The 12,940-nt window shown below is 53.5% G+C and overlaps 1 protein-coding gene across 2 annotated transcripts in view; it reads left to right on the top strand.

The window, feature by feature from the left end:
* NFAM1 (NFAT activating protein with ITAM motif 1) overlaps nucleotides 1-12,384 on the top strand; it is a 34,387-nt gene extending 22,003 nt beyond the window's left edge. The window contains exons 4-6 of one of the 2 annotated variants that reach the window (XM_077169064.1): nucleotides 1,602-1,700; nucleotides 11,035-11,121; nucleotides 11,905-12,384. In XM_077169064.1, the coding sequence (XP_077025179.1) occupies nucleotides 1,602-1,700; nucleotides 11,035-11,121; nucleotides 11,905-11,964 (246 nt within the window). In that variant the 3' untranslated portion in view covers nucleotides 11,965-12,384. Of the gene's footprint in view, nucleotides 1-1,601; nucleotides 1,701-11,019; nucleotides 11,122-11,904 lie in introns of both variants that reach the window. The other variant, XM_077169063.1, reaches the window with a different exon arrangement.
* The last annotated feature ends 556 nt before the right edge of the window (nucleotides 12,385-12,940 follow it).

The following is a 12,940-nucleotide window of genomic DNA, read 5'->3' as shown; positions in this document are numbered from 1 at the left end:
TTGAGTTCAGTCCATATACTACTTGGGCAAGTCTCAGTGCCCCCTCTGTTAAATGGGCAATTCCATGCCCACCTCCTCAGGCTATTATGTGAATAAAATGAAAATAGAAAAATATCCTGGAGCTCCTTATAAACTGTAAAGCACTGCAGCTGCCAGCACCCATCTAACTGGGTCTATGAGACGTGCATATTCAAAAAAAAAAAAACAGAGGAGCGGAAACTCCAGGGACTGTGGGATCGGGTCTGGGTTAAAATCCTGACTTGGCCACTTCCTGGCTGTGTGGCCTCAGGCAAGTTGCTTGCCCTCTCTGAGCTTCATGTGCAGAACAGACACAGGGATACTCATCTCACAGGTTGGCTGAGGTGTGTGTGAGGTCGGGCAGATAAGGGGCCTAGCGCTGCTCCTGGCACGCCGTGAGATGCCCCCCTTCGAGCCGTCATTGTCCCATGGCTGGGGGTGGCGCCAATTTCTGCCTGAGAGTTAAGTAGCTCTTGAGAGCTGATCCGGGAGTAAATGGGCTGGGGATTGGCAGGCAGCCAGGGTTTTTAATTAGCTCTTACCCGAGATGAGGCTGCTTCTGCTCCACTGTTGGCAACGTGGAGCACCCGCCTGCTGCCCGGTAGCCCGAGCCCCTCGCCCACCCGATGGCCCGAGCCCCTCACCCACCCAGCAGACCACCCTGAACTGGGCATCCCAACCAGCGTGAGCTTTCTGAAACCGAGATAAATCTGCTCCTGGAGCCTCCTGCTTCAAAGCTCCTCTGGGACACTTCCCACGCGCCACCCTCTTCCAGACACCCGTCCCAGGCAGGTCCACCCCTCTCTGGCCATGCTGATCTCCAGGCCCACAGCCTTGCCACATGCTGCCTCCCTCTGCCTGGCACCCTCTCCACCCCCTCTTGCTGAATGAGCTCCTTCCCAGCTTGATCATCCTTTCCTGCTGGGATAGTGGTTCTCTGCCTGCCCACCAACACACTTACCACGCGTTAGTAAAACTGCTAGTCGCATCATCTGTCTCCCCACTGGACTCCTAAACTCCAGGAGGGCAGGGGACGTACCTGCCCCATGCTGCCTGGCCAACAGGAGGTGTCTGGCAAGTGGGTGGGGGCTGACAAAGGGTCTCCTGGGTGCTATCGGAGAGCCAGGCGCTTACCCACCCTCCCTAAATCGTGCAACAACCTCACGAGGAATTGAGGTCCAGAGTGGGGAGGTGGCTGCAGAGCCGGTAAGGGGCTGAGCAGGCCTGGACGCCGGGCTGGCTGGAGCCAGCTCAGGGTCCACTCGCAGCAGTAGGCTCCGCTGCCCCGGCCCCTGCCAAGCTGGCACCAGGCCTTGCGGCTCCCTCTGCCCCCGAGCCAGGCGCTCTGTGGGTAGACAGGCCTTGTGCTGGTCTTTTTCATTCCCCATGTCTCCAGGCAGAGCAGTGGTTTGATGTGAGTCTTGGAGACATTTGCCACATTTCCCTAGAGAGGGCGGGTGGGTGCTGAGTGATTTATCTCTGTGTGGCCTGAGGACAATCTGTCACCTTTTCCTCTGGTGGGGACTGTGAGGGGAGGGAGACGTGGTGCCCCTCGTCTCCAGTGCTGACTCCTCTCCCCACAGAAAGGGAGGCAGCTACTGGGGAAGCACCCTGCCCAGAAGTGCCCGGACCCCAGAGTCCCCAGCCGTCCTGAACACCCTGCTGCTGAATCCGTCTACACGGTGAGTCCTGGGACCTCTCTCACACCTGCGGCTGAGCTCCAATGCCCACCTGAGTCCTAGCTCTGTCACTTGCCGGCTGTGTGAGCACTCTGAGCCGCAGTTTTCCCATCTGTAAAACGGGGATGATAATTCCATTTGTGGGGTGGTCACGAGGATGAAACGAGATTACAGCTGTGTGGCCCCTGACCCCAGGCGGTTGGGCACAGAAAGGTGAGTTCCCACCGCGGCCCCCTCCTTGGCACCCCTTCCACTTCTGGACTTGGGATCAGGAAGGCAGGAGCTGGTGAGAGTCAAAAGTTCCCTCATCTGACCCAGCGACGTTGACCACTCACCAACTTCTTCCCATTTTTATTGCACAAACAACATCACAGAATCACAACAACAAAGAATCACAGAAAGAGGAAAAGGTCAGGCACGTCCCACGCCCTGGACGCATCAGTGATTTTCAATTCCTCACACGCGCTCTGCCCTCCCACCGATGGACATTGTTTCATGCCGTTACAATCACAGCAGAGGCGTGGGCCAGGACCCTCTTTGTCCCACACCCTGGTGTGTCGTAAGCATTTTCCATCACTGCAATGTCTCATGAATCCCCTGGGGCCGTGGCCATGGCCCACCCGCCCTGCCCAGGGGCTGGGGCCCGGGTCGGGGAGAGCGTCCTTTGGCAGATGCATTTATTTCAGCTCCACAAGGGACAGATGCTCATTGTAGAGAAAGACTAAATGCCAGCCTGTGCCAGCTGGGTCTCAGCTCTGTGAGATGGGAGCAGGTGGGCTGAGACACCCCCCCCTTGGCCCCTGGGAGGTTGTGCCCTCTGGTACTGGGCTTCTGCTTATATTTGCTGTCGCTGTTCCTGACACACACACACACACACACACACACACACACACACACACACTCACCCAACCTTGACTCACATGCAAAACCCTTCACATAGGACGTCCTACCTTGACCTCCCCAAAAGCCGACACAGAGGGCACGTAGAATATGACATGTTTATATGGCGGGTCCAGCTCTCAAATGGCTTTCAGCTCCTTCATCCTGGGGAAGTTCCACCCGCTGCAGCCCTAGACTTCCCTGTCTCTCTTCTCTCCCAGCAGCTCATCATGGTGTTTCCCTTAAGAGGAATTCTGGTGTCAGCTATTAGACGCAAACATTCCCTTCAGCACCATCCCCCTCTGTGTCTGGGCGTTTGTATCTCAAAAAGAAGAAAATAGCCATTATCCTAATTCCAACTTCCAAGCTAAATACTAAAATACTAGTAACATTGAGTTTTATATACCTTCCAGTCTTTTTTCTATAAATACACAGAAAGAGACACAATATACATACATACACACACTCACATATACTATTTTTTTTCACTTGGAGTAGTACAGCTATTTTTTCCTGTTACACTATATCTTGAACATTTTCCCATGGGAATAAATATCCTTCTGCGAGATTATTTTAAATGGAAGAGACTCAGTTTTGAAGGGAACATCTTTCTTGCCTGTTTAGAAATCCCCTGAGGCTCAGAGGGCTTCTCGGGAGGGTAGAGAAGCAGCCACCTGACCTGTAGGGTGGATGGGAAAAGTTTTAGGACCAGGAAGGAGAGGGGAAGGGAGATGTCAGGTCTTTGCTAGACCTTGAGAGCAGGTGCTACCAGCAGGGGCTGGAGCTGGACAGATGAGAAGGACGTCACTGTCTTCTGCGTGCCGGGTCCCAGGCTAGACCCTTACCCCACTATCACAGTAATTCCCATGCCGCGGCTTTAGGATACACGAGCTGTTCCTGTTTCAATGTCATTTTCTAATTGTTCATTGCTGGTACATAGAAAGATGACTGATTTTTCTATATTGACCTTACAGTGCATGAACTTGCCAAATTCATTCATTCATTCTAATTTTTTTTGTAAATTCCTTAGGATTTTCTACAAAACCAATCATGTCATCTGTGAACAATGGCAGTTTCTTTTCTTTATTTCAACCTTAACACTTTCTATTTCTTTTATTTTCCCGCCTTGCTTTATTACATTGCCTAAGACCTCCAATACATTGGCAAATAGGAGGCCTGATGGCCCCTTTGTCATGTTCCCAACTTTCAGGGAAGGCCTGTTTGGATGTTCCTCCTCTACTTTCTTTGGAGGGTGGTTTAGTTTACTAATGCTGCCGGGATGCAACACACCAGAAAGGATTGGCTTTTATAAAGGGGATTTATTGAGTTACAAACTAAGGCATCCAGAGCAGGATGCCTTGACTCTAAGAAAGACCAGACGGTATCTGGGATTTCTCTGTCAGTTGGGAAGGCATGTGGCTGGGGTCTGTGGACCTTCCTCTGGTTCCGTTGCTTCTGGCTTCTGATTCCAGTGGCTTTCGCCCTAAGAATGGTGGGTCCTGACTTAGCTGCTCCAGGATGAACTCTAGATTTGATCTCTTAGCTTCTTTTCACTCTCTCCAGGTTTGGGCTTGCTTAGCATCTCATGGGAAGGCACATGGTGATGCCTGCTGGGATCTGAAACAACTCCAAAATACTGCACCTTTTAAAGGACTAATCAGCGATCGGTAAACTAATCAAACCCACTTTGAATGTGCAGAGTCACAGCTCCATCTAATCAAAAGGCCACACCCACAATTGGGTGTGCCATACCTCCACGGAATTAATTTAATCAGAAGGTCGCACCCATGATTGAGTAGGTCGATCTCCCTGGAAACAATCCAATTAAAGATTTATACCCTAAACCATAGGTCTGCTCCCACAGATTGGATTAGGAAAAGAACATGGCTTTTCTGGGGTCATAACATCTTTAAACCAGCACAGATGGTATTTAGATAATTGATCTTTCAATTTTCTTTCCTAATTTGTACATTTGAGGCTATCAATTTCCCTCTAAATAGGGTTTTAGCTGCATCTCACAACATTTGATATGTGATGTTTTCATTTCAGTTTACATTTTCCACTGTGATTTCTTCTTTGACACATTTAAAAGTGTTTCACCTAATTTTCAAATGTTTGATTATTTTCTAGTGATCTGGTTTTTTATTTCTAGCTTACTTCTACTGTGATCAGATCTGATGATTTGAATCCTTTGAAATCTATTGATCCTTGCTGGCCCAGCTTATATTCCATGTGCATGTGAAAAGAACTTGTACTGTGTATGGTTGGGTGATACTCTCTATATGTCAATTAGGTCAAGTCTGTTAATCATGTTGTTCAATGTCCCATGTCCTTACTGATTTTCCTGTTTTATCAGTTGCTAAGAGGAGTGACTTAAAATCTGCCAGTATGACAGTGGATTTGTCTATTTCTCCTGTTAGTTTTGTCAATTATTGCATTTTTTTTCTTATGGAAAGATGCTCATGATATATTTTAACATGAAAAAAAATTGACCTACTAAGAGCATGGATTTGGAATGGCTCAGCTAGACAAAGGTGAGCTCTTTTGCTCACTGATTCTGCTACTTGAACCTTCTGATTCTTGGTTCCATAATCTGTAAAATCGGACTAGTGATAGTGATAGAATATTGCATTTTCAGCTTATAAATATGCTCTGATTTCTTCCGTCTTAAAATCCTTATCTTGAGCCCCCCTGCTGTTTCTCCCCAACTCCTTCCAGAAACTCTGTCTTCAATTTCCCTCTCCCCTTTCCTTTCTGATGGGCTCAGACAGGCTTTTACCCCACCTCTGCACCTAAACTTTCCTTCTCCAGGTCACTGATGACCTCCACGTTGTCAAATCCAACAGTCAGTTCTCAGTTCCTTATCTTACTTGATGAATCAGGGTGTCTCACGCTGCTGAGCTCTCCCCGCTCCACGACACACTTTCTTTACTTGCTTCCAGAACAATCCCCTCTTTCCTGACCTTCTGATTCCCTTCCATGCCTCCCCAGTCTCCTTTGCTGGTTCCTCCCCAGGCCTCCAGCTTCTAAACATTAGCATAAAACCCTGGAGCCCAGCTCTGGGACCCTTTCTCTTTTATGGCCTGGGTGATCTCATCCAGCCTCAAGACCATCTGTACCCCAACAGCTCCCGAACTTATTTCTCCAGTCCGGGCATCTCTGGACACTGGATTCAACTCCAGTTGGATGTCTAATCTGCAGCTCTCTCAATCCAAACTCCAAGTCTTTACCCATCAAAGTGCCTCTTCCCACTGCCCTCCTCATCATAGCAAATGACTGCCCTGTCCTTCTAAGATGATTAGGTCAAAAACTTTGAAGTTGTCCTTGCTTCTCTCTCTCATTTCCCATATCTGATCCATCAGCAAAACTTATTTCAAAGCATATTCAAATCCTGTCCTTTCTTACTGATGCCTGGTGGAAACCACAACTATTCTCAATTGGTCCCTAATCAGTTGGCCTATTTTTAGCCTTGCCACTCCCTCCCCCTCACTGTCCCCAACACACACACACAGACTGCTCTCCATTTGGCAGCAGCCAGAGGGACCTTGTTAAACCACAGGCAGCTCATGGCCCTGGTTAGTCTAGGACCTCCAAGAAGCAGACAACAAGCTAGGATTAAATGTGCAATAATTTTACTAGGGAAACCACCTATGAGAGAAAGTGGGGTGGGATTTGGGAAAGACTAGGGGACCAGTCAGACTGTGATGCAGGTCTGAGCCCAAGTGAAGGAGAGAGGGAAGGAAGGCAGGTGATGCATCCCACACTGCCATGTAATCTGATAAAGGTTCAGCAAGGCTGTTGGGAGTCCCCAAGCCCAAACCAGTCATCATATCCCCCAGGGATGGGAGGCCTGGGATGGCATCCTTGCCATGTTCAGTCATTGGCTGGGAGCAGCCTGTGGGAAATGCAAACATGGTGATGGGTTTTAGGGCCAAGCAGCTGGGACCCTTGGTCAATTGTGATCCATGTAGTCGGAGGTCTGCAAAGAGCCTTCTCAGGGCCAATGCAGTCCCTTAGAGTGCCCTTCTCACTCAGAGTCCTCGTCAGAGATTTACAATGGCCTCCAAGATCTTTCTGATCACAAGTCCCCCATACCCTCTCTCCCCACTCACTCCAGCCACATTGGCCTCCTGGCTACATCTCAACACACCTGCCCCAGGACCTTTGCACTGTCTGTTCCCTTTGCCCAAGAGTGCCCTTCCTGTAGTTATCCATACCTTGAGCTCTTAAGGGCACCTTTTCAGTAAGACCCATCCTGACTCCCCCAGCCCCCTCCAGCACCCAACCTCCCTATCTTCCATTCTTGTGTCTCTCCTCAACCCTCACAGCCAGGGTTTGTCTTGTGAACCTCTCCCCTGCACAAGCCCAGTGCCCTACACAGCAGCTGCTCCCTGACCAAAAGCCGTATGGATGAGCAGCTAGTTCTGGCCTCACAGGGCATCCAGGGGTCTGGGAGGCCTGGTGCTGGGCAGAGGAGGGCACCATGCAGCAAATGTGCCATGTCAGCCTTGTGATTGGCTTTTTCCCTCAGCTCTGTTCTCCAGTCCTGGCTGGCCCAGCCTCCTCACAGTGGCTTGAGGGGACCTTCCTCCCCATTCCTGGTGCCGGTGTTTCCCACTCAAAGACCCAGGTTCACTTCTCCTCAGCTGGTACTTGAGGCCTTCATTGGAGACCTGCCTCACCTGCAACAGGTTGTCTACACATGATTTAGCACCAAGTTCCCCAAGAATGTGCAGTTCATGACAGGTGAGAGGGCAGCCCCTTTCTAGCATTCTTCAGACATGCCACAGTCTCAGCCTAGAGCTGGGGTGCTCTCCCCTACTGAGGGGGTCTCCCAGCTTACATCAGCTCCTTTCTCAACACCCCGAACTGAATCAGCCCCATTCCACCTGCAGAGTACAGCATACCGATCTGTGTGCGGGCACCCCACTGATGGGACTGTTGTGTTTCTATGGTCACTGGGAATGGGGACGACAGGAGTGACCAGCTGTGGTCTCTGCCTGCCTGGAGGAAAGTCTTAGCACTGACATCAGCCAGGCCTGGGGACCATTCCAGGTTATCCGACTCCAACCTACGGCAGGAGGCAACAGGCCCTGGAGGGCATAGGCATCAGACAAGGCCAGCCCCAGCTCAGCCCAGCCCAATCCAGCCCCCAGTTGGAAGCACCACAGTGTTCTTGCACAGGCCCTTGTGCTGAGTGAGGCACCACTGCCAAGGAAGGCCAGGATGGTCTGGCTGAGCTCCTGGGAAGGCATCCTGTTGACAAGGCTCACCCTCCTTTTCACAGCCTAGAGACGCAGATCACACCCTGAATACAAATGCGGCTCTGCAGGTCAGGGCTTGTCAAAGACTTCACTCAGCAGCTGCTAGGGGGGCAGTAACCCCCACACCCTCCCTGCCCTGTCCCCCAGCCCACAGCCCTGCGGCTGCTCCTGCCAGGCCCACAGCTCGAGGCCCGCCCACCCATGAAGGCCAGAGGCCACAGGACCCCAGGGCAGGATGATCCTCTCTGCCTCTGATATCCGCTGGCCGCCTGGCGCCCGGACAGTCGGAGCAGCAGAGCTCGAAGCAGGAAACCTGCTTCCCATAGCAGCTCCACCCTAAGGGCCCTGATGACCTTAGACACCTCAGGTCCTCTCTGAATTAAAGCATGGTGGGCCGGTGGGTGGCCAGCAGGAGAAGAACATGGGGCAGAAGAGAACCTTCTCGTGGGAACCCCAGGCCCGCCTGGGCCTCCCCCTCTGGAGCTCACCCTCCGAGACGCCTGCCAAAGAGGCCGTGTCCCTGCTTCTCTCCGGTCTAGAAGTATCCAGCCCTGATTCAGTCAGATCTGGGGGTTTCAGGCTCGGCCCCCAGCAGGAGCCAGGGGACAAAGGTCTGCTGGGAAGCAGTTGCCTGTTTCCTGCGCCAGGCTTGCCAGGGGTGCTCTGAGCAGGAGTGAAAACTGAACAAGACAGAACAGGCCTTAGAAGTTTCCTTTCACTGGAAATGGGGCTCCTCCTTGGGGTGGCCCTTCCCTTTTGCCTACCCAGAAGCAGGCCTAGGAGCCCTCTCAAGGCCCACCCACTTTCGGGCTCAGAAGATCCCTAGAACTGATCCCGAGGCTACTCACCAGCCCCTGTCTGATGCCCTTGGAGCGAGGGTCTCCCAAGCACCAAAAGGCAATTACTCAGCTTTTCATGCCCGGCTGCCTCTCGGCACCTCCCTGCCTCCCTCCCTCCTCCCTTCCCTCCTCCTGCCTCTGAGCACACCACCTGTCTCCCCAGCCTGCCTCGGCAACCCTCGCTTGCCTGTTGCCAGGGAAACCGCCTCCTTGGCAACAAGCCGGCATCCAAATGACACATCCATGAGGGAAGGAAACGTTCCTGTCTCTTGCCTAGGCTGTCTGCTGGTGGGCTCTGTTCCACCAACTCCAAAGAACAAGGTCTGCCCCTCACAAGACCCCAGAAAGAGTCCAGGCTGTGACTGCAGAGAGGGGAGAGAGACTCCAGGTCTCTCTTGAGGAGCATTCACCAGCTGCTTCTTAAGCACCTACTATTTGCCAAACCCTCTGCTGAGCCCTGTATGTACAATATCTCATTTAATCCTGCATTAAGCCTACAGCATAGATTTGATTATCCGCATTTTACAGATGAGGCAATTGAGGCATAAAGAGGTTAAAGGGGTTGCCCGTGACTTACAAGAGTCAGAGCCGGAATTTGAACCCAGTATCATCTGACTTCAAAGCTCCAGATCCTTCTCCCATCCATGGCCTCTGGGCCAAGCGCATGGACAAGAGTGAGTGTGAGGCCAGGACACACCCAAGTGGGCAGGGAGCTCCTCAGTACTGCCCCTTTGGCACTGCTTTCTTCGTGCCAGACACAAGCATGGGTACAGGGCCCCAGAGACAAACCTGGCACAGCCCCGACCCTCAAGGAGCACCCAATCTGATGGAGAGGGCCAGTGGGGAGCCGTGACTCTCTGGGGAGCCAGAGAGGCCAGAGGCTCGGGTCCCCCCAGCCCCACTGGGGCTCACCCACGCTCAGGCAGGCCTGTGGTCAGAAAGTGAGCAATGGGAGCTCGAGACTTCCCAGGAGGAACATTAAGGTAATGCCCAGAGCCCGGGGCCCCAGGGGCTGAAGCGGATGAGAGGAAAGCGGCCGTAGGTGGGAGATGGTGCCAAGGCCAGGGCTGCACTCTGGAATCCCCCAGCAAGGCACAAGTTTGATGGGACAGAAGAAGGGTAACCCTGATGGGTGCCAGATGTGGCTGGGGGATTTTAGGGGGACCTGGAGGGCAGAGATGGGTGGGCAGGACCCCACAGGGGCAGGGATTATGAAGCAGGGGAGGGTGAGGGCAGGTGGCAGGAGGGGTCCCATTAGAGCAGTGGTTGCAGGTGTCACAGCAGGCCTGGGCCTTTCCTCTCATCAGCCAGTTGGAAGAGCAGATAGAGCCGTTGGGACCCAGGAAACCGAGGTTGCCTCAGTTTCCCAAGACGGCCATAACAAAACACCATGAACTGGGTAGCTGGAAACATCTCACAGTTCATCATCTCACAGTTCTAGAGGCTGGAAGTCCAAATCCAAGGTGTTGGGGGGGGAGTTCCATGATCTCTCCTGACTTCTGGAGGGGCTTGCAGGCCAGCCATGGCCTTCTTAGCCTCTGTTGCCACCTGGCCTTCCCCACTCTGTCTGTCTGTCCAAGTCTCTCCTTATAAGGACACCAGTCATATTGGATTAGAGCCCATCCTAATCCAATTTGGCCTCTTTTTTTTTTTTTTTTTGCAATTTTATTGAGATATATTCACATACCATATAATCATCCAAAGTGTACAATCAGTGGCTCACAGTATCATCATACAGTTGTGCATTCATCACACAATCAATTCATGAACATTTCCATTACCCCCCCAAAAAATTAAGGTAAATAAAAATAAAAAAGAACACCCAAAACATCCTATACCCCTTACCCCTCCCTCCATTATTTATTTTTTGTCTTTTTTTCTTCCTCATCTGCCCACACACTGGATAAAGGGAGTTGTCAGTCACAGGGTTTTCACACTCACACGGTCACACTGCCTTGTCCTAACTAATGACATCTTCAAAACTCCTGTTTCCAAATAAGTTCACATTCACAGAAATGGGGTTTAGGACTTGAACACGTCTTTTGGGGGGGACTCAAGTCACCCCAGAGGAGAAGTGTTTGCTAATGAAGGAGGTGGCAGGGAGCACGGAAAGGAGGGGGTGCTGGGCATGTGGGAAAGGGGGTGAGGGGAATGGCAAGTGCCAACCCTGGTGGTGTCACTGGGCCCTGGTGTGACTTGGCAAGGGGAGTGACCGTGCCTGGCTATGGCCCACAGACCTGTGCCCTCCCTGGGGTCTGGCAGGAGTGGTCTGTAGCAGGCAGGGAGTCTGGCTGTTTGGGCCCAGAGCACTGTCCCTCTGGGACCTCTCCGACCCTCTAGCTCTGTCCCTTGCAGGCCCTGCAGCGCCGAGAGACTGAGGTCTATGCCTACATCGACAACGAAGCTGGCATCCCGCCCTCTGCACAGAGCCGTCTCACCCAGGTAGGCAGTGGTGAGGCAGCAAGCCCAAACCTAGGGACTACCAAAACCTGGCCCCTCCACTCATTCCCTCTGACCCTCAGTCTCTTCATCTGTAAAGTGAGGATTAAACAGGACCGTGGGAGGGAACCTCCTTTTGTGGAATTGCATCCCTCTCTCCAAGGCACCTGGCCCAGTGGCTAAGAGCACACAGGTTTGAATCCCTGCCTCACCTTGCCAGCTGTGCAGCCCCAGGCCCACATTCCCAGCTCATAGATTTGCCGTGAGGATCAGATGTTGTGCTGGGAAAGGTGCCCGGGCAGGGAGAGAGGGGGCTGGTGCCTGGCCTCTCACTTGTTGACTCTCCCAGTCTCAAAGCCCTGTCTATACACAGCCCTGAACTATACACGGTCTATACTGCATACAGTGCCCCCTGCAGTCCCATTATAAGGGATGGGTTCCAGGGAGGGCCCAGACCAGGCCCAAGGGGTGCTAGATCTCAGGGGAGGCTCAGCTGAGCCCTGCAGGGTAAGAGGCAGCCATGGAATGGGGGAGTGGGGTGAATGCCCCACACAGAGGAGAGAGCACTGAGGAGGCCTGTGTGGCTGGAGGGCTGCGATCTGGCATGGGGGTGGAAAGGGGTCGGGGGAGAAGAAGCTGGCAGGGTGGGCCGGGGCTGCACCCTAGCAGAGCTCCCTGTCAAAGCTCCACATGAAAGCCATCCGCTTGTTTGCCGCTGACTTCAACTAAATCAGTGCAGGTTCCTTTTTTCTTATTGATGGTTTCTGTCCCCTTTCTTCTTTCCAGGAGGACGCACAGAGATACAAGGATGAAGGTGAATTGAATCTGGTGTATGAAAATCTCTAGGGCGAGTTCCACCCGCCTACAGGTGTCGCCCTGGACCAGCCCCCTCCCCGCCCCCAAGAAAGGACTTGGTGGGCACTGGATTTGGGCCCCAGCACTGCACCCTTCCTGCCTTGGCCTGCCCCATTGCCCCGTTCTGCACCCCAGTCCTGCCCACCGAGAGCTCCACAGCCCAGGCTTTGCCCAGGCTGCTCCCCCACCCCCTTCCCAGCAGGCCCTTCCTCCCCTGGGCTGGGGGTAACAAATGCCCCTCCTCAACGCCCCCCCCCCCCCATTCCTGAGCCCTTCCCTCCCTCTCACCTGCAGTCGTCCTGGAAATCCGTTACTTGTCCAGTGCGTCCCACCCCCTCAGGCACACTGTGAGCCCCCGGGAGGGGCCAGCAAGACACCCTGAGGTCCACGTCGTGTGCAGGAGCCTCGAGGGGGCAGGAATAAAGGAGCGGCTGTGCAGACACCTCCACCTCCCCGTCCACACGGTGGCCATGGCGGGGTTGGGAGGGGGGCTGGCGAGGGGGGCGGGCGTGGGGTCCACCAAGGATGGTGACCGCGCTGGGGCTGAGGGGGCCTCAGGGACAGCTCTGGAGGCCGAGGAGGTCGCTGTAGAGCAGGCAGGTGCGGGCACACAGAGCGAGACCTGGACATTCTTTCGGGTGCAGGAGGGCTGGTTGCACGCGGGTAGCATGGCTGGAAGTTCTTGCCTCCCCCAGGAAGGACCGCGAGTGGTCTCCCATTGGCCTACCCCTCCCTACACCCAGCTCACTGTACCAAGGGCTCCATCACCCCTGCTCCTGGGGTCTTCTCCCATCCTCGGGGCCTCAGCTGCTCTTCCTTCCACCCCAAGGCCCAGAGCCCCCCTGTCTGGCCCATCCTGGCCCCACTTGCCAGTTGCTGTCATCTGTCCTCTGTTCTCATCTGCTTTCCCGCTGCATCCCCATCCCCCTGTGGACCGAATACAGCCTGGCCCCTTCCCTCCCGGCCT

The sequence above is a fragment of the Tamandua tetradactyla genome, chromosome 7 (genome assembly GCF_023851605.1).
Source record: "Tamandua tetradactyla isolate mTamTet1 chromosome 7, mTamTet1.pri, whole genome shotgun sequence".
NCBI lineage: Eukaryota > Metazoa > Chordata > Mammalia > Pilosa > Myrmecophagidae > Tamandua > Tamandua tetradactyla.
The sequence above is the reverse complement of the archived record's forward strand: the minus strand, read 5'-3'. Positions and strand labels throughout refer to the sequence as shown.